The 26,528-nt window shown below is 55.5% G+C and overlaps 11 protein-coding genes across 11 annotated transcripts; 5 read left to right on the top strand and 6 right to left on the bottom strand.

Annotated features, from left to right (window-relative positions):
- Positions 1 to 194: 194 nt before the first annotated feature.
- Positions 195 to 5,182, bottom strand: CCMA1212_005426 (26S protease regulatory subunit 6A; the record flags this gene model as incomplete). Its single annotated transcript, XM_073702686.1, has 6 exons — positions 195 to 1,405; positions 1,469 to 1,831; positions 1,916 to 2,012; positions 3,280 to 3,914; positions 3,986 to 4,401; positions 4,506 to 5,182. 6 exons carry the CDS (start codon positions 5,180 to 5,182, stop codon positions 195 to 197), a joined length of 3,399 nt encoding a protein of 1,132 aa, XP_073558832.1.
- Positions 5,183 to 5,358: 176 nt separating this feature from the next.
- CCMA1212_005425 (uncharacterized protein) lies at positions 5,359 to 6,393 on the top strand (the record flags this gene model as incomplete). Its single annotated transcript, XM_073702685.1, has 1 exon — positions 5,359 to 6,393. The coding sequence occupies one exon, from the start codon at positions 5,359 to 5,361 to the stop codon at positions 6,391 to 6,393; it is 1,035 nt and encodes a 344-aa protein (XP_073558829.1).
- Positions 6,394 to 7,097: 704 nt separating this feature from the next.
- On the top strand, positions 7,098 to 7,921 carry CCMA1212_005424 (uncharacterized protein; the record flags this gene model as incomplete). Its single annotated transcript, XM_073702684.1, has 3 exons — positions 7,098 to 7,540; positions 7,630 to 7,791; positions 7,867 to 7,921. The coding sequence occupies 3 exons, from the start codon at positions 7,098 to 7,100 to the stop codon at positions 7,919 to 7,921; spliced, it is 660 nt and encodes a 219-aa protein (XP_073558830.1).
- A 425-nt stretch (positions 7,922 to 8,346) lies between these two features.
- Positions 8,347 to 10,801, bottom strand: CCMA1212_005423 (tRNA ligase 1; the record flags this gene model as incomplete). The annotated part of the gene is made up of 2 exons (XM_073702683.1): positions 8,347 to 8,601; positions 8,660 to 10,801. The coding sequence occupies 2 exons, from the start codon at positions 10,799 to 10,801 to the stop codon at positions 8,347 to 8,349; spliced, it is 2,397 nt and encodes a 798-aa protein (XP_073558827.1).
- Positions 10,802 to 11,673: 872 nt separating this feature from the next.
- On the top strand, positions 11,674 to 12,315 carry CCMA1212_005422 (uncharacterized protein; the record flags this gene model as incomplete). The annotated part of the gene is made up of 1 exon (XM_073702682.1): positions 11,674 to 12,315. One exon carries the CDS (start codon positions 11,674 to 11,676, stop codon positions 12,313 to 12,315), a length of 642 nt encoding a protein of 213 aa, XP_073558828.1.
- On the bottom strand, positions 12,028 to 13,663 carry CCMA1212_005421 (uncharacterized protein; the record flags this gene model as incomplete). The annotated part of the gene is made up of 6 exons (XM_073702681.1): positions 13,536 to 13,663; positions 13,320 to 13,461; positions 13,083 to 13,247; positions 12,897 to 13,025; positions 12,354 to 12,825; positions 12,028 to 12,301 (listed from the first exon to the last, which is right to left on the bottom strand). Exons 1-6 carry the CDS (start codon positions 13,614 to 13,616, stop codon positions 12,028 to 12,030), a joined length of 1,263 nt encoding a protein of 420 aa, XP_073558825.1. The 5' UTR covers positions 13,617 to 13,663.
- A 567-nt stretch (positions 13,664 to 14,230) lies between these two features.
- On the top strand, positions 14,231 to 15,836 carry CCMA1212_005420 (uncharacterized protein; the record flags this gene model as incomplete). The annotated part of the gene is made up of 4 exons (XM_073702680.1): positions 14,231 to 14,357; positions 14,422 to 15,272; positions 15,364 to 15,569; positions 15,658 to 15,836. Exons 1-4 carry the CDS (start codon positions 14,244 to 14,246, stop codon positions 15,834 to 15,836), a joined length of 1,350 nt encoding a protein of 449 aa, XP_073558826.1. The 5' UTR covers positions 14,231 to 14,243.
- Positions 15,837 to 16,359: 523 nt separating this feature from the next.
- Positions 16,360 to 17,689, bottom strand: CCMA1212_005418 (Glucose-induced degradation protein; the record flags this gene model as incomplete). Its single annotated transcript, XM_073702679.1, has 4 exons — positions 16,360 to 16,426; positions 16,504 to 16,861; positions 16,941 to 17,091; positions 17,168 to 17,689. The coding sequence occupies 4 exons, from the start codon at positions 17,687 to 17,689 to the stop codon at positions 16,360 to 16,362; spliced, it is 1,098 nt and encodes a 365-aa protein (XP_073559142.1).
- Positions 17,690 to 19,459: 1,770 nt separating this feature from the next.
- Positions 19,460 to 20,202, bottom strand: CCMA1212_005417 (Protein mago nashi-like; the record flags this gene model as incomplete). The annotated part of the gene is made up of 5 exons (XM_073702678.1): positions 19,460 to 19,600; positions 19,657 to 19,808; positions 19,882 to 19,977; positions 20,061 to 20,098; positions 20,165 to 20,202. 5 exons carry the CDS (start codon positions 20,200 to 20,202, stop codon positions 19,460 to 19,462), a joined length of 465 nt encoding a protein of 154 aa, XP_073559146.1.
- Positions 20,203 to 20,665: 463 nt separating this feature from the next.
- CCMA1212_005416 (Coatomer subunit beta) lies at positions 20,666 to 23,839 on the top strand (the record flags this gene model as incomplete). Its single annotated transcript, XM_073702677.1, has 4 exons — positions 20,666 to 21,070; positions 21,151 to 21,571; positions 21,618 to 23,616; positions 23,691 to 23,839. Coding segments are annotated over 4 exons (2,973 nt in total), but the record flags the coding sequence as incomplete, so codon positions are not given.
- A 1,098-nt stretch (positions 23,840 to 24,937) lies between these two features.
- On the bottom strand, positions 24,938 to 25,936 carry CCMA1212_005415 (uncharacterized protein; the record flags this gene model as incomplete). The annotated part of the gene is made up of 3 exons (XM_073702676.1): positions 24,938 to 25,060; positions 25,122 to 25,853; positions 25,934 to 25,936. The coding sequence occupies 3 exons, from the start codon at positions 25,934 to 25,936 to the stop codon at positions 24,938 to 24,940; spliced, it is 858 nt and encodes a 285-aa protein (XP_073559144.1).
- Positions 25,937 to 26,528: the final 592 nt, after the last annotated feature.

Genomic DNA, 26,528 nt, shown 5'->3' with positions numbered 1-26,528 from the left:
CCCTATGCCTTTTGTTGCCGATCCATTCCATCACCCATAGCTCATGAAATAGGAGAAAATAAAACATCGCATAATACCTCTCACATCGTACACTTGGCGACCATGTCTTCCCTTCACCGTCGCCCCTTCACCTCACCTCGCCTTCGCAGTGCTTGTAAATATGCCAGCAACATCAAAGTCTACGTTCCTGACATTTACAGCTCGTTTCGCAGCTTCTCACTCTGCTTCTTGGCTTCGGCCGAGGCCTCGGCAGCCTCCTTGCGAGCGACCTCGCCGCCAAGGTGCAGCTGCTCGGCAACCCATCTCCAGCCCTCGCGAGCCGTCTCTCCGAGCTTAGCAAGGACGGTGCCGCCGGGCGATGAGGAGCCATATCGGAAGTAGGTGGACTGCTTGCGTGCTTCGGCGCGGAGCTCGTCAATCTTGGAGTTCTGGGGAACGGGGACTCCGTAGCTGTCGAGATAGGCCTTGAGCTCGCTCTCCGACCAGGTGTCAAAGGCGTTGTGCTTGGCGGCAGCCGTCACGGAGGCGAGGTAGCTGGTGGCAGAGGCGTACTGGGAGCCACCGGCGGATGAAGCAGACGAGTAGGCAGACTGGGCGGCAGTGACAAGCTCATCGCGAGTGGCATCCTTCTTCTTGGCTGCGGCCTTTGCGGCGGCATTGCCGTTCTCCAGCAGGTAGTTCTTCAAGTTGTCGTAGCTAAAGTCGTCAAATGTCCACGCCTGCCAGCCAGAAGAGGCCTTGTGAGCGTGCTTCCGAACAAGGGCTCGGAGCTCGTCAGTCTTGCTGGCATGGGGGACGGGAATACCACGGGCATCAAGATAGGCCTTGAGGCGGCTGTCGGACCACTTGTTGATGGCCTGGTCGAAAGCATCCTGAGCGGCAAGGGAAGCACTGTCAGTGGCCTTGGCGTACTGGTTGGCAGCGCTGGAAGTAGCGGCGCCAAAGGCAGACTTGGCAGTGGCGCCGACGGTATCGCCCAGAAGCTCAGCGCGGTGCTTTCGAACAAGAGCCCTAAGCTCGTTGACCTTGGTGCCCTGAGGAACCGGGATGCCGTTCTTGTCGCAGAACTCCTTGAGCTGGGACTCGCTCCAAGCGTCAATGATGGTGTCAGTCAGATAGTCATAGGCAGACTGAATCTTAGCAGAGGCCTTGTCAGACTCGCTCTTGGCCTTGAGGTAGGCGAGACGAGAGTTGCGGCGGACCGAGGCAATCAGCTTGTCGCGAGTGGTTGGCTGAGGGGCCGGGAAACCATGGGTATCGAGCCACTCCTTGAGATCAGACTCAGACCAGGTAGAGTACAGCCAGTCTCCGGGATAGGCAGCGGTTTCTCCAGCCTTTTCAGCAGCAGTTTGGTACGCCTCACGGGCCTTCTGAAGAAGAGTATCACGGGTACGCGGTTGAGGAACTGCAGAGTCACCGTCGTTAGCATGTACACTTGAGAGTCAAGTGTAGACAGGAATCAACATACCAGGAATGCCGTGCTTATCACAGAAAGCCTTGAGCTGAGAATCGGTCCAGGTATCTAGAATCCAGTCCCTGGCACTGGCCCACGCCGAGTTGGCGGCATCCTCAGTCTCATACCAGTGGGCCTTGACCTGGGAGAGCAGACTGTCCTTGTTCTTCTGAGCTCCCTTTACCACATCGTTGCCTTTCGACTGCAGATAGGAGCTCAGCTGAGCAGTGTCCCAGCTGTTGTAGGGCTCGACAACGTAGTTGTTCCAGTGCTTCGAGACGAGATCCTCCAGGTCCTTGCGGTCGGCCGGAGTCGGATAGGGAATGTTCTGGTCCGAGAGCCAGCGTTCAAGCTCCGTCTCGTGCCACTTGTTGTAGACTGCGTCACCTGTTGTCAGCTTGACGGTCAGACTTCACTCGTCCTCGTCTACGCGAAGAATGAGGCTGGCAGGCCGATACTCACCAGACTTGTGGCCGGGGAACCAGTTGCTGGCTGCCGCCCCCGACACGGCGAGTCCCACGACAAGGATATCGCGAAGGCGCCACATGATGAAGCGTGACTGTATTTCCCACTAGAAGTGATGGCTTGCTTCGCAGCTTTGATGCACACTCTGTCTTCTCTTTCTGTCGGTGTTGATATTCGAGGTCAAGGTAAGGTGAAGTCAGTTACAGGGAGGTTTTCAGGCGTGAATGGAGGAAATAGGATGAGGATCAGAGTTGAAATAGCAGTGACGTGGAAAGAAGAGAGAAATCAAGGTGACTTTGTTTGCCAGCTGTCAGAAAAAAAAGCAAGAGATGAGGTAATGCCCTGCTGCACCACACACGTCCATCACGTCACTTCCATGACACCCAAAAGCCGGCATCTTGCCCAGCTCGAAGGCACAATTCACACAAGCTCTGCTGCTTGCCCAAGTACCGCCTCCACGTGCGCAACCTGCCAATTGCACGCACGTTGGCTGCATGCAGCCCGTACCCGATCGACAACAGTTACTTGGCCTGTGATGCACGCACTAGTAAAGGCTCCAAGTTTCCTTGCTTGTATGTAGATCGAGGTTGAGATCGAGAGCATCGCACTGCAGCCACTTCAGGTTGGCGTCACTGAGCTCTGCCGTGGTTGCGCTCACAATGACGTAGCCGCCCGTGCTGCGCTGGGTGGGGAAGCGGCGGCCGACCAACCAGGAGGATCTGGTCCGGCATCAGCTTCAGCTCGCCACCAAGTGCCTTGTTTGCCTACCCTGGAGCAGGGATGGGATATGCGGCTCTTTGAAGATTCATGAATGTGCTGGAGGGCGTTGAAGCATTGCAATTGTCTGGTTGTTTAGCTATCGAGGCGGATTGCCGGGGTGTTTATGCTTAATTCCTGATTTGATCTGGAGCTAATGCAATGGTGGGAATCCCAATCGGAACCACAGTGCCCACGCCGAGGCACTCTCAACACCATACCTCATACCTAGGTAGGTAGATAACAACTATGATACCACATCCGGCTACACAGCACGAGCACATCATGTAATTCCACAGTACTCTATTCGCTTTTGCAAGCGAGGGCATCCGTCGCTCATCTACCGAGAAACGGCACGCCTCCGCCAGGAATATCGTCACATGCATCCTCCCGGGCCTTGACCCTTTCCTTCTATGCCAATACCACGTACCACGCCTTGTCAGACGCCAGCCGCCCTGAGCATCCTTCCCCATGCACAGCCTTGCCATCCCCATCTTCTCCCGCGTATGAAAACAGATTATGCGTAAAAGTTGACAGTCTGCATCGATGAACCGTCAGTAGCCAATCAACAAAAAGAAGCACAACGTAGGGATTCTTGAACTTACATCCTTCTTCTTGGCCTGCACCTCGGCAATGGCGTCGACGTAGTGCTCGTGGCCAATCTGGTTCTTCCCTGACCGCAGAGCAATCATGCCGGCCTCGACGCACACAGCCTTCAGCATAGCACCGCCAAACTCATCTGTGCTTCGAGCGAGTTCACCCCAGTTGACGCCCGGGTCGACCTTCATCTTACGAGAGTGGATCTTGAGAATCTGAGCTCGGGCTTCCTCGTTTGGCAGGGGGAACTCAATCTTTCGGTCCAGACGGCCGGATCGCAGCAGCGCAGGGTCCAGCACGTCGACTCGGTTGGTGGCGGCCAGGACCTTGATGCGGTCGTCCGAGGCAAAGCCGTCTAGCTGGTTGAGCAGCTCCAGCATGGTTCTCTGCACTTCTCGATCACCGCTCTTCTCGCTGTCGAATCGCTTGGTACCGACGGCATCGAGCTCGTCGATGAAGATGATGGCAGGAGCCTTTTCCTTTGCCAGGGCGAAGCAGTCACGCACCAGCTTGGCACCGTCTCCGATGAACATCTGCACAAGCTGCGGTCCTGCAAGCTTGAGGAAGGTTGCTTCTGTCTGCGCCGCACAAGCTCGGGCCATGAGCGTCTTTCCAGTACCGGGGGGGCCGTACATCAAAGCACCTGCGTGGTTCGTATTAGCTTAGTCTCCGTCCTGAAAGATGCTTGTTTCATGAAGGTTCCCTCAGCCGTACCTTTGGGTGCCTTGATGCCAATCTTCTTGAACCGCTCTGCCTCCTTCATGGGCCACACGATGGCCTCCACCAACTCTTCAATCTGCTTGTCCAGACCTCCAACGTCGGTGTACTGCTCCGTGGGCTTCTCGTCCACCTCCATGGCCTTGACTCGGCTGTCGTACTCGGCTGGCAGAGTGTCCAGAACGAGGTACGAGTCCTTGTTCACACCGATCAAGTCGCCCGGCTTCAGCTGGTCCGAGTCAACAAGACCAATCAGCGGCAGGAAGATGGTTTGCCTCGTAGAGGTCTTGATGACTGCTGATTTGCCCACCCGCGTGGCATCGAGATCGATGTTGGCGCCCTCTTCGGAAGACTCCGCGGTGGGATCTAAATCTAGCAGCTCGACGACGTTTCCGACCAGGTACGGAAGCTGTCTGTAAGATGTCCAACCAACGTTAGCCACATGACAATACATTCGGGGTCCAACGCAAGCAAAAGAGAGCTCCAGTTTCTCTCGTGCATCATGCTCAGGACTCACCTGTTGTTTGCAATCTTGTCCTGGTTCTCCTTAATCTTCTCGCCCATGGCGGCCTTCTCGTGTGTTAACCTCGAGAGCTCGCTCTTCATGATCCGAGAGTCGTTCTCCAGTAGTCGCTTCCGGGTCTGGATGTCTTGTGTGCTCAGGCTCAGGATTTCGTCGTCGAGAATATCATCCTTTCCCTCCGCGTCCTTCATCTCGTCGTCTCCGTCAGTGACGGTGGCCTTCTTGCCATTGTTTCTTCTCTTCTCCTCCTTCTCCTGGCGGTCGAGGTCATCGAGCTCTTCGAGGGTCGACATGGCGGCAGCAGGCCCTCGGCTGGTACTGGGTCTAAGCTGGAGTGGTTGATTGCGGTAAGGCTGTGGCTGAAGGTGTTGAGAATAGCAGAAATGCAGGTAGAAGCTGCAATGGATATCGCAAGGCTGACGGGCTGTTGTGCTTTGGTGGAATGTGGTGGAAGAAGCAGGTGCTGCGGCGCCGATGGTTTGCTGGCCAGCTTCCAACAGGTTGAAGCTGCAGGGCAGCAGCAGGTCGAGTCGCGCGCAATCAGTCTGGGTGCCTGGGGAGGCCAGTGCGGCCAAGTACTGCAAGGTATCTATGTGTGGTAATACAGCAGTAAAGCGCGCATAAAGCTGCCCCTCTGTACTTGGGAGTACTGCTGATGACAATTCCAACATCGGAGCGGCGGGTAATTGATCCGAAAATATCCCAGCTGGTGGGGCCTGAAAGTTCGCGAGAGCCTCGTCGAGATTCTGGTTCGAAATAATCGTCAGTCGATCAAAGCCCATTACAAGTGAGTTGTTCTCACATCATGCCCTACCCGATGTGAAATGTGACGGCTAATCCAGGCAGAATGACAAGAATACTAAGTCGGGCAGCTCGCCCCTGCCTGCGACGGCTCAGCCGGGAAGCGACACACGTGCGAGGGGCTTTCGCTCTCGGCTCTCACCACTTCTCGACATCAGAGGCCCAACATGCCTCGCCCGGCCTGCGATCCGGCCCCGAAGGCGTCGCGCTGCCAATTGACGTTGTCCCCGCGACGAAACCGCCCAGCGCTCGCCCAATTGATACCCGAAAGAGCCAGCTGATCCGAACCTACACCTCGCTCCTCCGCACCACGCCTCTCATCTTGTTCTTCCAGCATAGCAACCTCACAGCGGTGGAATGGGCTGCCGTAAGGAGAGAGTTGAAGAAGGCCCTCGAAGGCGTTGCGCCCATTGCCCCCGCGCCGGGCGCCGAGCCTCTGGATCTGTCTCCGCTGGTGCAGCTGCAAGTGCTGAGGACAAACATGCTGAACGTGGCGCTGAAGCTGGTGGAATTCTACAACCCCGAGGTCGCGGCCGCGTCAAAATCCACGAAGCGGACGACCAAGGGTCCCATTGTCCACGATCTCTCCGAGGCCGCCTACGAGCAAGTCAAGAACGCCGAGATACCCCCCGAGTCCGCCTATGCCCAGATCGAGCCTCTCATGGTCGGACCCCTGGCCGGCCTCATCATCCCCGCCGTTTCTCCGGCGCATGTGGCAGCGGCGCTGAGCGTTCTCGCGCCGGTACCTGGAAAGTTCCCTGCGCCGTCACGGAAGAAGAGCCCCGGGTACTACGATCCCACGTTCCAGAACGGCCTGGCGAAGCTGGTGTTGATAGGAGGGCGAATCGAAGGAAAGGTCTTTGACCAGGCGGGTGTGCAGTGGGTTGGCGGTATTGAGGGTGGCCTGGACGGTCTCCGCGCACAGCTGGTGGCCATTCTGCAGGGCGCAGGTCTGGGCATTACGTCTACGCTTGAGGGCGGCAGCCGCAGCTTGTGGCTGGCGTTGGAGGGCCGCAAGGGCCAGCTGGAGGAAGAGGCGAAGGGAGGCGAGGCCAAGGGAGAGGAGCCTGCGTCTGCATAGATGCAGGTATTCGATGGAACGAACCACATCAAGAACAGAGCCAGCGGTTTGGATGTAGGGTTGTAAAAAGTATTAGACATGTACATTATTGAGGGAGCTGATACGGAGTAGAGGTGCAAGAAATAAGAAAAGGAAAGAGCCATTGAATCAAATCAGAGATGTCTGGAAGTAAATATCAACATCTCCAAGCTCATACGAAGATGGTTCATCCTCCATTTTCAAACCCAGGCAAAAGTACCCGCCCCCGTACGCAACCCCCCAGGCCTCCATCCCACCAATCCCCAGCGCCATCAAAGGCCCTGTAGCTCCAAAGCTGTAGCTCATCCCAGCAGCAATTGAACCCCAGCTTTAAGCCTAAACCGACCTGGACACCACCCAATCGCGCCAGGCTCATGTGATGCCCGTGCTATCGCAACCTCCACCTTAAACAGCATGCATATGCATCCCTCTACTCTACCTTAATTCTCCCTCACTTTCCTTTCCCCTCCAAAATACCTGACGCCTCTTTAACTCTCGCAGAAGCCCAACAGCATTCCTACCCTTTCTTCGAGTCCCTCCTACATCCAGAGACGCATGCTCCAATAACAACAATTCCATCCGACTCCTAGACACTCGCTCGCCCTCGAACCGACCTCGCCTCAAACCTCGAAACTACCACCAGCAACACCATCGCCAGATACCCTCGACAGACACATCCAAAAGCAATGGACTTCGCCCCCTACCAATCCTCCCCCCCAGAACACGCCCGCTCCCCGCTCTCCTCCCCCCGCGCCTCGTCCGACCTCGCCCGCCGCCCCTTCTCCCCCGGCACCGCAGCCAAAGCCATTGCCCGCAGCCCGCCTCCCCTGCAGCACCCCCAGCCCCAGCGCGCCTGGAGCGGCGACCTCGACGGCGCCGCCGCAAACAACAGCAACTTCTTCAATGGCAACGGCAACAGTCGGGGAGGCAGCAGTCTATGGGGCGGTTTCGGGAGCGGCAGCGCGGGCGCGAACTCGCCCATGCCGGGGACGTATCCTGCGGAGATTAGCGAGTTCGACACGAGTCTGGGCGTGAGGCTGGATTACGAGGCGTGTTTGGCGTATTTGGCGTTTCCGCCTGTGGGGGCGGTGATTCTCTTGATTCTGGAGAGGAATAGTGACTATGTCAGGTACAATATACCCCCCGTTACCTATCAGGGTGTTGTTGATGGGCAATTCGGGCGCATGGAGACTGACGAAATGAATGTTCTGGTTATAGGTTCCACGCCTGGCAATCCGCCCTCCTCTTCACAGCCATCATGGTCTTCCACGTCTTAATCTCCTGGTCGTCCTTCCTGAGCTGGATCTTCTTCCTCGGGGACCTTGTTCTGATTGGGGTCCTTTCGCTGAAAGCGTATCAGGACGCAGAGATACTAGATAGGTAAAACAAGACTACACCCCAGAAACATCTCTCATACACCAGACCAGAAGACTAATCTTACAATTTTCACTACAGATACGAAGTTCCCTTCTTCGGAAGGATAGCGAGCAGATTCCTAGACGACGAGTAGAAATAAAGCGCGTGCGCGCATTTCCGGTTTCTGTTTCTTTGGGCGGGTTGGGCTGGGTTGGGATGTGAATGGATGGCCTTGGTTTTGTTGATTTGGTTCGGTTCGGCTTGGCTTTTGCTCTCATGTTATTGGACATCTGGTTGGATGCGCATGTTCAGTCTCTACAACACCTCTATACCCCTTCTCTTGGCGTGCATATACAACTGTCTGCAGCTCTATGAGGATTCGAATAAATCATGTGGTATGCTTTCTGACAGGATTGGACTTGTCATATAAAACTGCTATATAAATAGGCGCTGCTGAATCACGATTTACGATGAAGCATAGCATTCATGTCAAAACAATAGCTTGTCTTGCAATATCTCTTCCTTTGCTCACAACTTTTACAACGCCATGCCTCAAAATGAACATCACTCATCCTCCGTTTACCTAGACAAGACGCCCTGGACAACCCCCTTAACCGTAGGCTTCTCCGCAAACACCACCTCTTGAATAGTGTTTCCTTCGCCGCCGGCTCCCTCCTCCAGCCACTTGGCTAGCAAATCGTTGCTCTCCTTTGGCTTCACCGAGTTATCCCGCGTTCCCACCGTGATGTGCGCTACCCGGTTCACGCACTCCCACTTGTTCTCTTCGTCGACGATGCGGACAACAATGGCCATGATGCGGTCATCAAACACAACCTGTTGTCAACGGTTAGATAGGTGAAGACTCGAATACTCAACTTGGGAGTCAACTTACCCGCTCAAGAACCAAATCACATTCTCCAAGCTTGGCATCGTCACCCCCCGCAGCCTCGTGAAGCTCGGTGTACCGCTTCCACAGCTCCGGGTGCATCGGCGCCGTGGCCTTGTGCATCAGCGTAACGTGAAACTTGCGCTGCACCCTCCTTGTGTTCTTGAGCTGGAAAAAGAACCGCGAGACTTCTGGACCGACTCCCTTGAATGCCTTGTCCAGAACCTTGTCGATCGGATCCGTCGCCACGTTGATAGCCATGTATTCGAGCGTCTTCTTCTTCGGCTGGGCCTTCTGCTGCTGCTGCTGCCCCTGCTTGGCCTGATCCTTCTTCCCGCTTCGGTCAGGAATAGTGTGCTTGAAGTCGGGGGCGTATCTCAGCGCAAAGTCTATGGCCTCGTCGAGCTTCTCGGGACTTGGCATCTCCTTGACCACGTTGGGCAGCGACAGGTGCAGCTCCTTGACCACCGTCTCGAGGTTCACTCTGCTGCCAGCCGTGGGATCCAGGTCAATGAACAGATCGAAGCCTGCATCCGGAACGGAATTGGGGTTGCATTCTTCGAATCGCTTGATGAACCCTTCCATGACCTCCAGATACTTGTACTGATCTGTCGCCGCATGGATCGTCTGGTGGTTGTCGCCTCGCTCAATGACGCGCTCCTGGGTGACCCGCCGGATCTCATCAATCGACTCTTCGTCGTGTCGGAAATTCAGGCAGACAATCCGAGTTTCAGGCTTCTGTGCCTTGACATCGGCTATGAGCTGCTTTCTCTCATGCTTCTGTGCGTTGTTTCGATCCGCAAACACGACGGGATGGTCTTTCAACTGGTCCATGATGGCCTTGACAAACCTCGGCGGACGTCCCTTGCCCGAGATGTTGTCGTTCTGGATATGGCCCCAGCCAAAGAGATGCGTCAATGCCAGAGCCAGCGTAGTCTTTCCACAACCAATAGTGGCAATCGGCGCCAGAATCACATCCTTGGTCACTTCGGGCATGACCACACGATCCAGACCGTCAAGGTTGGCGGCATCGGCTCCCTTAAGGTTCTTGTACGCGAGGAAGTCGTCTCGTAGCTTGATGATGCCGTGGTTCTGGTTGTAGAGCTTGGAGAGTTTCGGATCCGCCGCCAGCTGCTTCCGAGCATAGGCCAGGTATTCCTCGGTGATCTTGACGTGCTTCTTGAACTTGGGCTGTTTGCCAGAGATCATAGCTTTGGTGCACTCTCGCCACTGTCGGTACATCAAGTAAGGCTCCTCGAACTTGTACTTGAAGAACCAGTCCTGGTAGGGCAGCTGAGCAGGATTCCGGGACATTTTGCACCGAATCACAAACCCCTCGACATCGCGGCCGGAATAGGATCCCGTCTTGGCGACGTCGTCCAGGAATGTCTTGACCTCTTGCACGTCGTCCATCACTAGCAAATCAACCTGGAGGAACCCCCACTGCTTGGCAAACTGCTGCACCTGGTTGCTCGGATAGGTTGCAAACTCTGGAAGGTTGAGGTTGATGCCGTGAAGGTAAAGGCCAGCTTTATCATCTTCGTAGGCCAGGATATGCTCTTCAAACGAGTCGTCGCAAAGCTCTGCCACGGCAGTGACGTTTCGGGACCGCAGCTCTCGCGCAAGATCCTCCTTTGTCCTGCCCAGGGCAGCCAGCTGCTTCTCGAGTCGAATCTCTCCGGCTCGCGCATGGCTGAGCTCAACATCGCCGCGGTCACCGGTAGAGTGCTTGCTGCAGACAAGCAAAGTGTCGTCCTCGAGGCCAGCCACGAAGATGATGCAGCCGTTCTCCTTGAGCGTCAGCTCGTACGGCCCCTTTGTGTTCTTGAAGATGGCGTCCCACTTGGTGTCTTCGGTTTCGCTGACGTTGAAGAACTTGTCGTAGCCTCTGACGGCAATCTCAGGCGTGTTCTTGCTGGTCTTGGTGGTGAATAGACCGCGAGCGTAGGTGGGCAGGTTCTTCTTCTTGTAGTCCCAATCCTGCATGCGCCACGAGTCCACGTTGATGCCGTCTCGAGAGGGCTTCACCTTGAAGGTGGTCTTTTTGCAGGAAAATCCGCCGTGTCGCTTGTCTTTCTTGGCCGCCTCCAGTGCTGAGATCATCTGGGAGACGGCAGATACATCCTGCGGCGCGTACGGGGCCTCCATCTTCTTCACTCTGTGTTGGTTCCCTGCTGAATCAAGCTGTTCGAGAAGTGAGGTGTAAGTTGGAAGGGGAAAGAAGCTGTGAAAGATGAGGTTGCGAATTCGATGCCCGGTTTGTAGCGCAAAAGTCATACACCAGCTTTCCCCAGCTGATGCTTCGAGAGCTTGTCCAAGGCAACGAGAGACGACGGGTTCAGTGATCAGCCTCAACCACAGCTCAGTCGTCTTATTTAGTAGCCTTCAGCTCGCCCCCCTCTGATGATACAAGGCACACACGGCTTTCCTTGCAGCACGTCTCGAGCCGGTTAGTCGTATCAAAACACTGCCCTCTTTTACTCAGCCCTGTAAGTTTGGTGAGTCAGACGGAGACTAAGCGCGGCCGGTGAGCTCAGAATTACTCCTCACCGAAAAAGCTTGGGGCATGCACAGACCCCGGCAAGGGACGATCGACCAGGATTTGAATGAGTCCTTTGAAGAGGTGAGAGAGGCGAGGTTTTGGTTTCTCCCAATAATGACGAGAGATTCAATCCAATATTTTAGCTCTGAGCCGTGTGGGTCAGCAGTCGAAAGATCCAGGCCTGTGCAGATCGCCTGTTGCCGCCTGAGGGCGCCTGAAGGTCCCTGAACTCGGGCAGTGAAGATGCCCACTACAGCGGTCCGTGGCCCTGAGTTACAGGGGACCCAAGGCATCAATCAGCCCTGGATATTGGTCGATGCATGTCACCTGCAACCAATGTCATGGCGGGGGAGGGGCAACTTCAAGATTATTTTTTTCCAAAGCGAAATTCTACCCCTCCATACCAGCCAACTTCATCTTCGCAGAACCAGAGCTTCTCCCGTCAAGCTGTTCCACGCGCATAAATCCAATTTGCCCCATGGCGTCGTCAAACCCTTTCCTGCTGGCAGCCGACAACAGCCCCGCGCTGCTGCCTCTCCTCCGAGAAAAGCCTGCGCTGGCATCGGCCCAGGACGAACATGGATACTCGCTTGTCCACGCCGCCGCCAGCTACAACCATCTGGATCTGCTGCGGACCCTGATCGAGGAATTCAAGGTCGACGTCAACCTCAAGGACGAAGACAACGAGACGGCGCTATTCGTCGTCGAGACTCCCGACGCCGCCAAGGCTCTGGTCGAGCTGGGCGTGGACGTGATGCACAGAAGCTTGGAGGGGCTCACGGCGAGAGAGAAGATTGAGGGGGAGGCCGACTTTCCCGAAGTCGCTGCCTATCTATCTACCGTGGAGTCCGCAAAGGCTGGTGAGGAGCTCGAGGCCACCGCCGCCGAATTCAATAAGAATGCGCCCGAGGGCATGAAGGTTACCGTCGGCACCATGGACGAGACGCAGGATATCCCCGCCGAGGTCGATCCCGAGTTCCGCCGCCGAATCGAGGAATTGGCTCAGCGAGAGGACTTTGATACGGCAGAAGGCCAGGCGGATCTGCGCAAGCTGGTAGAGGAGGCGCTGTCCGACCAAGGATTGGCCGAGGAGCGAAATGTGCGGTCTAAGCAAGCCTAAGCTCCGTCTCTCTTCAGTCTTGACTTTTAATCTCCCACACGAGGAACTCTCCCGAGCGCTCAGGCGGCCGCAGAAATGTGAGCTCGTTGCATCCGCCAAGGATATTGCGGGAGAAGGTGGTGCTGCTCAGCGCAAACCACGACTGCGACGGGCAGCTGGTGATGATGTCGATGAAGAGGCTCCGTAGCCAGGTCGAGGAGAGGAAACCTTGCCAACTCAGCTTACAGACTGGTGTCTGGGCCACGGCGCCGTCGGCTTCTGGTGGTGCATATCGTGAGAGATAGGGGTCAATGTTGTCTCCCGCCACGACGCGGGGGCTTTCCAGTCGGACAAGTGACAGCCACTCGTAAATTTCCGTCGCGGAGTATTCAAGAGCCTCGCGGTCTCCCTGTGCCAGGATGGCGGGCTGTACCCTGAGGGGAATCTGGTTGATTCCGGTGTCTGTGGATATCTTTGGCGACGACGTTCTTTCCGTCGCGTTCAAACTCTGCAGCAGATCTGCATTCATAGCTAGCACAGTTTTTAGCTTGTATATACTTGGACAATGGGGACAATGCAAATATATCAAGGCGAAGACGCACCAGAGCTGGCGGCGTTGCAGACAAGCCACGTCATGGGCTGGTTCAACACCTGCTTGCATGCATAGGCCAATCTGTCGAACCTTTTTCTCCCGTGCAGCATTGACTCTTCCCTCATGTTATATGATACTTCTGTTATACGGATCAGCAACCCCGTCTGCAAATGGACAGAGACAACTCATGACATACTCCACCTGGGCTTGGAGCCTCGATCACCCTTGATGCCGTAGGGCTTTCCCTCAAGGCCAGCGCGTTCATACGTCTCCCTGTCGAGATAGAGGTCCAGGATTCCCTCTCGAAGAGTAAAGAGATTTCCAGTAGTCGTTTTGCCTTCCGAGAGCATCATGATATTCCCTGATGCAGATCAGCATTGGACCTCGCAAGTAGATGGCTGCTATCCAGCACACCAAAGCCGCCTGGACGCACCTAATTTGATATACTGAGTGAGGAACTTGGTTTCCAGCACCTGGCCCAGCGTCATGACGACTCTGTAATAGGCCGGCGAATCACGCTCAGCCAGCTTCTGGACAATGATGTCGCATATGTCCTGTGGAATGATCAAGTCAACCTGAGGTGGATCAGCAATCTCCTTATCACAGACAATGTCATATGGCAAAGCGTATGCTCAAAGGCCGGACTCACCTTGTGGACAAAGTCGAGTTCCGAAATGGCCGTCCACGGCTTGCCTTTGCTCGGGGGCTGCTTCGGGTCGACGTGCCCCATGGTGCCGTACGTGACGAAGCATTTTGGCGATTGGTATATCGAAGGAGCTTGATGCCGCATTTTCGAGTATTATCAAATAATGATTATCTTCAGACAGAAATGAGACTTGTAAAATGTTGCAACTGAAGCTTCAGCTTCTTGACAGATGGTGTCGGTTTAAGAGGGAGAAGCTAAGTTGCATGTTAAAAAGACGAAGCGCAGGGTACAAGCGCGATGTACCTTTTGAGAAGCATCCCGCCGAATGAGATTCGGCGCTTTCATCTTTTTTTCTCGGTAGCGGGGCCACCACTTTCCATGTACATGCACTCACTGATGACTGGAGAAACAATTCTCATAGACTTTTTCTTCTCTTAAATGACATAGTATGAAGTTCTGGTAAGTCAGGACCTACATACCTTATAGGCACAGGATGGTCCAATGATTGCTAACTCCAAATCTAGGTGCTAGAGAAAAATCACTTTCATTCAGTCCGAATAGAAGCGCCAACGGCTCCTACAGCAACTTTTCTTCTTAGATCTTCTCATATAGACAGCCATCGTCTTTGGCTTCATGATACCCTGAAACTCATCGCGTTCTCTACAAGACAAACTAGACAAGAGCGTTACTCATCATAGAGCATTCTTCAAGATGGACTTTCTCATAAAGTTTGCTTCCGAGCATGAATCCTTCAGAGTCCCCGAGATCGAGGCCCTAGCCATCATCGAAAACCTCAATCTCAAGATCAAAGAATACGACCCCCAAGTAAGTCCAGCCTCACCATGCCCTCTCCTCATCACCTCTACATACTCACACCTCTCACCTCCAGTCCCCCTTCTGCGTCGTCCAGCTCCCCTCCGTCGACGCCGCAAAGAAACTCCTCCGGCGCTCCGTCCTCGCCCACTCAATACACGAGCTCTGGGGCACCGCCCCCTCCCTCTCGGCCCTCCACCCCATCATCCAGTCCCAAACCTCCCACCTCTGGCCCCAATACAAGGACTCGTCCTTCAAGTTCGTCGTCGACGCCTACCAGGGCGCCCACTCCAACAAGGAGCGCCTCGCCATCATCGACACCTTCAGCTACCTCCCCTTCGACGGCCCCATCCGCATGTCCAACCCGGACGAGACCTTCACCGTCTTCGAGTTCTGGCCCTTCAACAGCGTGCCCCTCAAGATCCAGCACCCGGACATGGTCCGCCTCGGCCGCTTCGTCGCCGCCTCGGCCCGCGACGTCATCCACAAGTACGACCTCAAGAAGCGCGGCTACATCTCCACCACCAGCATGGACGCCGAGCTCTCCCTCGTCACCGCCAACATCGCCCTCGCCGGCCCCGGCAAGCTCTTCTACGACCCCTTTGTCGGAACCGGCTCGTTCCCCGTCGCGTGTGCCCATTTCGGCGCCATCGGCTGGGGCAGCGACATTGACGGCCGGAGCATGCGCGGCGAGGGCGACAACAAGAACAAGAGCCTGCCGGGCAACTTTGCCCAGTACGGGCTCAAGCCCCAGCTCGGCGGCTTCTTCTCCGCAGATCTCACCAACACCCCCATCAGGCGGAGACGGACGTGGGACGGCATCGTGTGCGATCCCCCTTACGGCGTGAGAGAAGGCCTCAAGGTCCTGGGACTCAAGAACCCTGAAAACGCCACATGGCTGATAGAGCTCGGCATGAACGAATGGCAGTAAGTCCATCTCCAACCTCAAAGCCCCCCCAGATCAAATCAGTATATTGCAAAGGAAGAAGAATTTGACCTAACGGTTGGCCTCACATAGATCACCAGACTACGTCCCCCCCAAGAAACCATACAGCTTCCTCGCCATGCTCGACGACATCCTCGCCTTCGCCGCAGACACCCTCGTCGACGGCGGCCGCCTCTCCTTCTGGATGCCCACCGCCAACGACGAGGAGCAGGAGATTCCCGTCCCGACGCACCCTTGCCTCGAAGTCGTCGTGGTCTGCGTCCAAAATTTTAACAAGTGTATGCGACTTCTCTCTTTACCCCCCCCTTCAAGTTTTTTTTGACACGCAAATTTGTAATGATGCTGACTTGGTTATTTTTCGTCCAGGGTCAAGGAGATTAATCACGTATCAACGGCTGCCTGATTCCAAAGTCTCCAGCTCCGATCTAGAAGCACACGAGAAGCGGAGACGGGAGGCAGCTGCTGCAAATACAGGCACAACAGCAGACGATCTTAATCCCTTCCGACGAGGGTACTTTCGAAAATTCGAGGCTGAAGCATCATAGGTAGACGACCGAATCAATTGAAAAAAAACACACATAATCTGCCACATTTCTGTTGCGAGCGAAACAACATGACAAAAGGCCGCATCTCGTGCTCAAGTCTCCTTTCATAATCGTTCATTGGCCATAGAATCCCTTGTATTCCATAGTTCGTCACGCGTCATTCATGCCTAGCTTAAAATGTCCCTCAACAACCCTTCATGACAGCCCTAGAATACTGATTCTCGGTTTCAAAAGAAAAAAAGTCCTTTTGCAGTGCCATCCCGACGTACCTATACTCAAAAAGCCGAGCTCCTTGCACGCATGCTATGTATCCCGTAGAACACCACTTCCATAAACAATCCTCCCAAAAAAGACAGAACAAAACTGGGAAATATGTCAAAGAGTAGAAAACGAAGATGAAAAGAAAAGAAAAGGGAATAAAAGGAAAGGAAGCCGTTCTTATTGGACGTTGGTGTCCCGAGACAACGCCCGCCACTCATTAAGTCAACCACCATGCGAAACTCCCCACTTAACATTGACATCATCACCGAAACTCCATGGCACTGAAGCATCCCCGATCAGGAATATGCTTCAACTCCAGCTGCTGAAATCTGCACACAGAGAAGTTAGGTCTCATTGTCCCCATCAAGGTATAAGAGGATGCTTAGGAGACAAGGGGGTGGCTTACTTTTCGCTCTTGGAGTGGAAATAGATGCCGGAAATCTCTCCCTTGACCTGGTTGAAACAGATGTAGTAAAAGCCCTCAAAAGAGGCCCCAGTAATTGTTCGAACCCGGTGGTCGGGCACCAAGAAATGCTCTTTCCACCGCATAAAGATGTGGTCTCGTTGTGCGAGGTCAGTGATGGTAACGGGCCCCTTGCGAGCCATCTTCTGGTACGGCCGGAAGGCGCCGAACTTGGACCAGTGGCTCAGGTCGACCTTGGAGTTGGCGCCCCAATCATCGTGCTTGGTGAAGAAGTTGTACTTGGTGCCAATGATTTCTCCCTCAAAGTACGTGGTGAGGGTTGGGTGGTCCTCGGTCAATCCTATCGGCGGGGGTCAAGCTGGTTAGCCAGGTACCGCTTATGACGCAATGGAGAGTATGCAGAGCCGAGAGCGACAAACCTTGGATACGCAAGTAGCCACAGAGAAAAGACTCGCGCAGGTCGACGTGCTTGATCTCGACCTGGACTTCATAGACTTGTCTCTCGGATTGCTGTGTGCCGCGGAACCTGCTTCCGGGGCGGAGGAACGATGACGGTGAGATGGGGATTTTCTGTATCCAGCGTTAGCATTGCCAACAATCACTCTACCAAACAGCATCACAGCATCATAGTAGAGGGTATCCTTACTCGTAGATGTGTGCAATCAGATGGCATGGCGGGTGAGCCGTATGCGTCCTCTTCATACCACTCCAATGCGTCGGGCTCGCGTCGGACGGGGCTCGGGTGTTCGACGTGCGAATGGCCAGACAAGGTGGACGACTCCCGGCTGTGGCGATCGGCCGTGTCGGCCCCCTGGTGCTTGAGGCTATCGTCTCGCCCACTCAGGGTGGGAGATGTGGCAGTCGTCCCGCTGGATGGCGGTCGGGGAGACGTGGTGTCCATGGGAGAGCCCCCCGCAGGCGCCCGGCCGTCGATGAATACTCTGTCTTCCGCTGCAGGCCCGTCGCGAGCTGCTTCGGATGCATAAGCTGTCGAGGCAATGCTTGTGGATGGGCTCTGGCTGGTCTCCATGTCTGACGTCGGTCGCGTGGTGTCTTGTGCCAGCCGGGAGGATCGAGACAAGTGCGGCTGATCCTCAGGACATGACGAGAAACCGTAGGGAGGCGGAGAGGATTGGTCCGGAGGCGGATTGGAGGAGGGAGTTGGCATTGTTGGAGCTGTGGGCGAGGACAAAACAGAAGCGCCGGTTCGGTTCGTGGCAGGCAAGGCTGGTGCAGGAAGCCGCGAGGAAAGAGCAGGAAATGCGCAACAGCGGAAGGGGGAAAACGAAGACAAAAGAAATATCTTGTGCCAATGTCGTGATTGGCTTTCGATCGCGGATCGCTAATTCAAGATGATGATGATTCTTCAGCCCGCGTCGACGTGATGAGGGCCGTTTCAGTCCGAGAGCGGATCGAGTTGCGATTCGAGCGGGAGGATGGCGGTGATTAAGGCTCCGGAGCAGCACAACGTACAAGTACAAGGACAAGGACGACCCACGAGGCCGGGACGAGGGTCTTCAGGGATGGCACGCAGCGTGCATTTCGCTGTCAAAACCCACAGAGACGGGAGACGTGAGGCGATGGCGACAAGAGGCGGATCAGCGGAGAGATTGGGCGCGGAAAAGCCACAGCACGGCTGGATGAGATTGGGATGGATGGCTTTTCCTCGGGAGGCAAATCCTGGAAGTTGGGCGCTGAAGAGTCCAGAGTGCAGAGGCGCATGGTTCGCTGAAGACGGGAGCCAAAGGCGGCGAACGGAGTACCCGATACAGCGGGCTGCCCGCGCCCACTTGGGACGGCGCCAGGTATGGGGTACTTGTAAGTTCAAGTGATGGTCCGGATGTGCTTGTGCCTTGCTGGACACACAAGCTATCATGCCATGCCGACCTTGGATACAGTCGTCGTGACGAAGGGTACTGGGGAGAGGAGCGAGTGTCACCTCTGTCAACGCAGATGATTAAAGCTGGGTTGGGGAAGCTGGGGCAAACACGTGGGTGTACCGGCTACTTGGCAAACCCAGAGGTGAGATGGGATGGAGATGCGATTTTGCGGAGGAGCTAGCGGCAGCTTGGAAGGCCGGCACATATTGCGATGTACTTGTACTTGTTGCACGGTTGGGCAGCAGACATTTCGATTGCTAGAACGGTAGCCAGATGATTGGATACCTTACCTTACACAATGAATTGGTTGTAGATATTGGTATGGATCAGCATAGAGAACAATAAGTCGATGCCGGAAATACCTTGTCATAGCATAGCTGAAACAAAGTCGCAACTAGATTGACTCTCGTTTACTGCAGTGGCACAGCACATGATACCGAGTACCACCTTACCGCACTGACGGTGACAAGCAAGCCACCACACTTGGATGTGGATCAAACAACATGAAAGAACTTGAAGATGCAGCCCAAGTCCCACCCAAGTTGTCAAACACGCTTGCTATCAGATCATGGCTTGCTCAAGGTTCGGTTCGGTGTCTAACCGTGAGGCAAGGCAAGGGGCTGTCGCACTCAATGGTTTGCATCCGAGTAATGCAGCCAGTCTATGGCTTCCGTGCTGGATCATGGGCGTCTTACTGTGTCACTAAAATACAGGTCTGATAGCGCTTACTTTGTTCAAGTCGTGGAATCCGACGTAAAGAGAATGCCATGGCAAATGATTATCCTTATTAAACGCCCCAACAAAGTCATTCCAAGTCCCCTTTTAGCTGTGTTCCAGATATGCTGATTCACAGAATCGCTCATGGTATCCGCATGTAGCTGCTGCTGCTGGTGATTCAATGAGCTGCTTTTGAATATGCCCACGCGCCACCCTAGACCTGGAAATCTTGCCGCGCACGACGCTACCGTCTATCCATCGCCATGCGAACCGCCGATGCCTCATTAAGGCGAAGGGTATCATAACTTGCTCTGCCTCTGTCTCCAGCATGCCATGCCAACTCAGATTGGCTTGATCTTGAAGTGGAGCGCTATCAGACTGAAAACAAGCGCCTTCAGGTCCTGCACAAGGTAGTAAAACACTCGGAGGCCCTCGGGGTCGGCGGACTCGGTGACATCAACCAATGATCCAATCTTGGCCGTCTGTCGAGGAGTCAGCCTTGCATGTCACTGCCCTTCTGTTCTTCGGGAGAACGCACCTCGAACGAAATGTGATCGCCTCCCAATCTAATCTCCAACTCCTGGCGACCGTCCTTGTTCTTCTGCGGCCACTTGGAGTCGTCTTCCTTGATGATTTCGCTCTGCTTGACAATGCGCTTGATCTCGTCGATGACCGCGGAGCTGACACACACTATGGCCCAGCAATCAGTTTCCATTTCTTTCTTTGAGCAATGTCGTCGGTGTCGGCAGTGGTGTCTCCTTACTCTCTTTCCGGATCAGGCTGTCGTTCCTGTAGTTCGAGTTGTTGGCATATCGGGCGACTGCGCTTCGGCCATCTCCGACGACGCGGAAGTCGAACTCTGCCGTAAACGTCAGTAATCAAACCGCGAGAGGAGAAGTAACGTTGAGCCTCGGTGGACGGCTGCCGATGTGGTTGGCGTACCCAGGAATTCGTGGCCGAATCGGCCCATGTGGCCCGAGCTGAGCGCAGAATCAGTAGCTGAACTCAGCAATTGTTGTAGAGACTTGCAAAGGGTTCTCTCTTACTAGTAGCGGATGTAAAACTGGTCGTTTGGTGTCGCCATCTCTGCTGTTGAGGCCGTGTCGAGTTGCACCCAGGTCTGTCGCGAGGCTGGAGCAAGTTCGAACTCATTCATAGGCCAGCTTCGTCACTGGATGGTGGGGCGCGGCAGAAAGCAGCGGGCGGTGAGCCAGTCCCTGCCTCTAACGAACACCAACTTGCTGCACTTGAGGCACCAGATCCGTCACGTGAGCCCCCACGCGTCGCTCCAACTGCTGCTTAGTGCCACCTTGTGCCAGCGAGCCATCGCCAGTTAAAGAGCCAGATTGTCTTGAAGCAGCCCAACAGCAGCATCACTCCCCCAGTCGCCCGCCTCTCTCGACGCTCCCTCCCGCGACTCTGGCTGCTCGAGCCCTGCAATTGGTGCGGTAGCGACTCTCCGGCACATGGCTCTGGTGAGCTCTCCGCTACTCGACGCTCCTCCCGCGCTCTCTTGAGGCCCCTTATCCCTCCTCGTCTACCCCCCACCGCCGCTGCTTCGACGCAGTCCCGCCGAGCCAGATCTCTCACAGCTTCTCCGAGTTCCTTGTGCGCCCCCGAACGCCCCGAATCACACAGCCGGCCACCATGTCTGGGTTCCTGGAGCACGCGTACAGCCTGGTGCACCAGGACAATGCCTCGGACGTGCCCTCGCTCTCCGATCTGCGCATGCAGCTGGAGAAGGGCACCGACGAGAGCAAGGTCGACACCATGAAGCGTATCCTAACCATTATGCTCAACGGAGACCCGATGCCGTCGCTGCTCATGCACATTATCCGATTCGTCATGCCTTCCAAGTACAAGCCGCTGAAGAAGCTCCTCTACTTCTACTACGAGATATGCCCCAAGCTCGACTCTGCTGGCAAACTGAAGCAGGAGATGATTCTAGTCTGGTTAGTCAAGCCGTTCAATTGCCATTGGCACTTGTCGTGAGCCAATTCGTACGACTGAGGGCCGACTGACCACCCCGCAGCAACGGCATCAGAAACGACTTGCAGCACCCCAACGAATACATCCGAGGCAATACCCTGCGATTCCTCTGCAAGCTCAGGGAGGCAGAGCTTATCGAGCCTCTCCTTTCCTCAGCGCGATCCTGCCTCGAGCACCGACATGCATACGTCAGGAAAAACGCCGTCTTTGCGGTGTCATCCATCTACACACACTCGCCTTCTCTCATTCCCGACGCCGCGGAGCTGATTGCGACATTCCTGGAGAGCGAGACCGACGCCACATGCAAGAGGAACGCTTTCGCAGCGCTCGCCAGCATCAACCACGATGCCGCTCTTCTATATCTCAGCTCTGTCTTTGATGGAATCCCCAATGCAGAGGAGTTGCTGCAATTGGTCGAGCTGGAGTTTATCCGCAAGGACGCTGTCCAGAACTCGCAGAACAAGGTATGGCTCTTGCAAGACTAGCCTCGCCAGTAGCTGACAGAGATAGGCTCGATACCTGCGATTAATATTCGACCTCTTGGAGGCCGGCGCATCCACGGTCGTCTACGAGGCGGCATCGTCGCTGACGGCCCTGACAAATAACCCTGTTGCCGTCAAGGCTGCCGCCTCCAAGTTCATCGAGCTGAGCATCAAGGAGGCCGACAACAACGTCAAGCTCATTGTCCTCGACCGGGTCGATCAGCTGCGCCAGAAGAATGAGGGCGTCCTCGACGACCTGGTCATGGAGATCCTCCGGGTCCTCAGCAGCACAGACATTGACGTCCGCAAAAAGGCCCTCGAGCTGGCCCTGGCCATGGTCTCCAGCAAGAACGTCGAAGAGGTGGTGCTGCTGCTGAAGAAGGAACTGTCCAAGACGGTCGACCAAGAGTATGAGAAGAACACCGAATACCGATCCCTCCTCATCCACTCCATCCACCAGTGCGCCATCAAATTCTCCGAGGTGGCCGCCAGCGTGGTGGAGCTTCTCATGGACTTTATCGCCGATTTCACAAACACCTCTGCCGTCGATGTCATCAATTTCGTCAAGGAGGTTGTCGAGAAGTTCCCCGAGCTCCGAACCAAGATTGTCCACCGCCTCGTCTCCACCCTCAGCGAAGTGCGGGCTGGCAAGGTCTATCGCGGTATCCTGTGGATCATCGGAGAGTACTCGCTGGAAGAGAAGGACATTCGAGATGCTTGGAAGGGTATCCGAGCCAGCTTGGGAGAGATTCCCATCGTGGCGTCGGAGCAGAGGTTGTTGGAAGAGCAGGACGGCGATGACAACAAGGATGATCAGGCCAACGGCCACTCCAAGCCTTCAGCGCCCACTGGTTCCCGCAAGGTGCTCGCCGACGGCACTTATGCGACCGAGACTGCGCTCACCAGCCAGTCTTCGGCCGCCGCCAAGCTGGAGGCCGTCAAGGCCGCCCAGAAGCCGCCCCTGAGACAGCTCATCCTCGATGGCGACTACTATCTATCAACGGTTCTGTCTTCAACGCTGGTGAAGCTGGTTATGCGCCACTCGGAAATTTCAGCCGAGCATGCTCGAACCAACGCCCTGAAGGCAGAGGCCATGCTCATCATGATCTCCATCATCCGAGTCGGCCAGTCTCAGTTTGTCAAGGCACCGATTGACGAGGATTCCGTTGACCGAATCATGGCGTGTGTGCGTTCCCTTGCAGAGTTCACACAGAGAAAGGAGCTGGAGGAGGTTTGGCTCGACGATACGCGCAAGGCGTTCCGTGCGATGGTGCAGGTCGAGGAGAGCAAGCGCGCCGCCAAGGAAGCTCGGGAGAAGGCCAAGACGGCCATTCAGGTCGACGACGTGATTCCCATTCGCCAGCTGTCCAAGAAGAACGCCACCGACGGCCTGGACGAGATCGAGATGGACTTGGAGAGGGCAACCGGTGGCGAGGGGGGCGCAGAGGACCTCACGTCCAAGCTCAGCCGCGTTGTACAGTTGACCGGTTTCTCCGACCCCGTGTACGCCGAGGCGTACGTCAAAGTGCACCAGTTCGATATTATCCTGGACGTGCTGCTGGTCAACCAGACGACCGATACCCTCCAGAACCTGTCGGTTGAGTTTGCCACTCTCGGCGACCTCAAGGTTGTCGAGCGACCGACCACGCAGAACCTGGGACCCCACGACTTCCACAACGTGCAGTGCACCATCAAGGTGTCGTCAACAGACACGGGCGTCATCTTTGGCAACGTGGTGTACGACGGCGCGCACTCGACCGACACCAATGTTGTCATTCTGAACGACCTGCACGTGGACATTATGGACTACATCCAGCCGGCCACGTGCACCGAGACGCAGTTCCGAACGATGTGGACCGAGTTTGAGTGGGAGAACAAGGTCAACATCAACTCCAAGGCCAAGTCATTGCGCGAGTTCCTGGACCAGCTCATGGCCTGCACCAACATGAACTGCCTGACGCCCGAGGCCAGCCTCAAGGGAGACTGCCAGTTTTTGAGCGCCAACCTGTACGCTCGCAGTGTATTTGGTGAGTACATTCCACGCTTGAAGCTGTTCAAAGACGTCTTTGGACAAGGACCCGTTGCTAACTCTCTTTTGCAGGCGAGGACGCGCTGGCCAACCTGAGCATCGAAAAGGAGGGCGAGGACGGCCCCATCACAGGCTTCGTGCGGATAAGAAGTAGATCGCAAGGCCTGGCGCTGAGTCTGGGCTCACTAAAGGGCCTTAATAAGATCGGCTCGACCGCTTAGATGTCGGAACGGAAGCCAAGAGACGTGCGCGCGGATTACCCAAAAAACTAGATATAATTTTACGAATTCCTTTCTTTTCACATATATGTCTCTTCCTCTTCCTCTTTTCTTCGCGTGTTTTTGAGGGAAGTGTGTGTGTAGACATGGCTAGATGGCGGCATGGGGATGCTCAGATTACACGTGTTCAACGAGACAACGGCTTTGGGAGGGGGGTGGAAACTTGCAATGGAGCTAAACAAAAAGATTCAACAAGTGAGTAGTTTCTACATGATGTGTTTCGGTGACTGGTGCAAGAGAGGGTTTGGAGAGGGAAGAAAGGGGGGGGGAATGTGCAAAAGGCCATGATGGGAAAGATGGCAAATGTGAAAATATATAGCCAACATATCTACAAAAGCACTCGACAAGATCCACTTCCTCATCTGTTTCTCTTTCCTGCTATTTCCTTTTCAAGATTGTTTGACCATCTACAGATGGTAAGCTCGCATTAACATGCAGAAAACCCCCCCGTCCATGGACGTAATAACTCCTCAGAGGATCGTTATCCCGTTTCCCAAACATTGAAGACCACATAGCCTTTTGAAAGATAAATCAGTTCCTTCATATAGCAACAACGAAAAAGTCGAGCCTAATCCCATCTTATCTGGTCCCCTTCGTTGCTCCTCGTCATCAGAATTCGATCTGATGACATCCGCCAGCTCCCGACTTTCCCCCCCTTCAGCTTGCCCCCCCCCGCCCCCCCCGTTCGCCGCGATATGTACTGTGGCACAGGCAGAATGTGCATTTTATTGTGTGATATGGGGTATATAGAAACGCTTCTTGCGTCGAGAAGGAAAAAAAAAGACATTAAAAGGGTTTAAAAGGAGAGAAATGTTGAAAAAAGAGAAATACCTCGCGAAATCAGAGAAATGCGCCGTTACAACTCCATTCTCGAGCCTCGATGAAGGACACGACAAGACATAGATGTGGGGTATTATCCAGAGGTGAAAGAAAAAAAAAGACGTTATATACGAGGTGAGAAGAGGGAATGTGTCAAGGTAGTAGGATTCAAGGCGTTGGAGGTGATGGGTGAAAGGAAGAGTAGGAGGAGGAGGGCGTTGGTCATCGGTTGAACACCAAGGCATTTATGACGTGCCCGGCGTGCCAGCCCTGGGCTTCGAGGGAATGGCTCTCCTTGAGCATCTTGCCCATGTAGGCCAAGCGAATCTTCTTGTCCGCAGGAAGCTGTGAGCAAAGTATTAGCTGACCAGTACCGGAAGTCAATGAGGAATCCAAGGAGCCTCACCGATGACGACTCTGTAATCTTCCGAATCACACTCCGTACATTGTCCTTCTTGGCCACGGAGACTTTGATGTCCATGCCCGTCTCGCTCAGCCGCGCGCACAGGGGCACCATCTCCACCTCGCCCAGCACCCCCTTTCCCTTCTCCTCCCGCCTCCTCTCCGAGTCTTCGTCGTCGTCATCCTCGCCGGCAGTCGTGTCGCCCTTGGCGTCCGGATCCCCGTCTTCGTCGCCCAGGTTCTCCGGGTCGGAGACGACCCATTCGGGCAGCGCATACAGGTTGCCCAGGGCATCGTAAGCACCTTGGGCAAGGTCGCCGGTCGGCAGCGAGATCTCGGCGGCCGTGAGGATGGACTGCGCCGTGGCCAGGGCGGCGGCGTCGTCCGGGGTCGACTCCCACAGGACGTGCAGCGCGGCGTGCAGCGTCTGCCAGATCTCCGGCCGGCAGACGACCCTGGTGTCGAAGAAGTCGGCGCGCTCCCTGTCGATGTCGCGGCGGGTCCACGTCTGCGCCGACGTCCACTGGTGGCGGCGCAGCGGCCTGTTGATGTGCTGGTCCAGAGGGCGCGGGTCCCGGCGGCGAGGGCGATGGCCCAGGGTGGCGGCTGGCGGGTTGCCGGAGAGGAGGCCCTCGGGCAGGCTCAGGGGCGGCGGGTTGACGGCGCGCGAGGAGGCATCGGGGACGCCTCCGGGATAAGGCGAGTTGGGACCCGCGGAATGAGAGAAGCAGCAGCCCTGCGAGACGCATCGTCAGCATGTACACCGGTGAGGCGGGCGAGAGGAGGGTACTGAGGGACAGCTGGGGAGCAGCGCACCATGATGTCGCCGCCTGTATGTATGGGATGGATGAATCCGGTTCTTCGTATGTCAGATGTCGGGCCTCAGCTGGTGGGCAGAAGGGCAGCGCGTCGCAACAAGGCGGCGACCATACGCCATACCAGGTCTGGCTGAAGGATGCCAGAACAGAAGACAAGAGACTAAAGGAAGCGCTGGAGAGGATTGAAAGCTGGGCGTGAGGTGACGGTGAAGGTGAAGGTGGCGTTGCGAATCCACGTGCAGTTCTCTCGAGCTCGCCGCTGTCCGTCGCCTTTCTCTCTTCTCTGAGCTGCCTCGAGACAGGGTCTAGGTTTGTGTAGGTGGGAGATTGCAATGACGAAATGAAAGCGAGCGTTTGTGTGGTTTCGCAGTTCGACAAGCTGGCTGGCCGGAAGCTGGCCGGGAAGCTGGCCGGGAAGCGGCGCCGCTGACTGGCGCGCACCAGCGCAAACAGTGCGTGGCTGTGGAGGGAAGAAGACGAGGCTTATCTTGGTGCGGTTCTGGCTTGGATGTCGAGCCGAAGTGTGTTGAGAGGCGTCTCGAGGATGGAGGGCCGGAGTTCGGGGGAACTGAGGAGGAGGACCAAGTCCGGTT

Source organism: Trichoderma ghanense (genome assembly GCF_004382785.1).
Source record: "Trichoderma ghanense strain CCMA-1212 chromosome Unknown scaffold_5, whole genome shotgun sequence".
Lineage (NCBI taxonomy): Eukaryota > Fungi > Ascomycota > Sordariomycetes > Hypocreales > Hypocreaceae > Trichoderma > Trichoderma ghanense.
The sequence above is the reverse complement of the archived record's forward strand: the minus strand, read 5'-3'. Positions and strand labels throughout refer to the sequence as shown.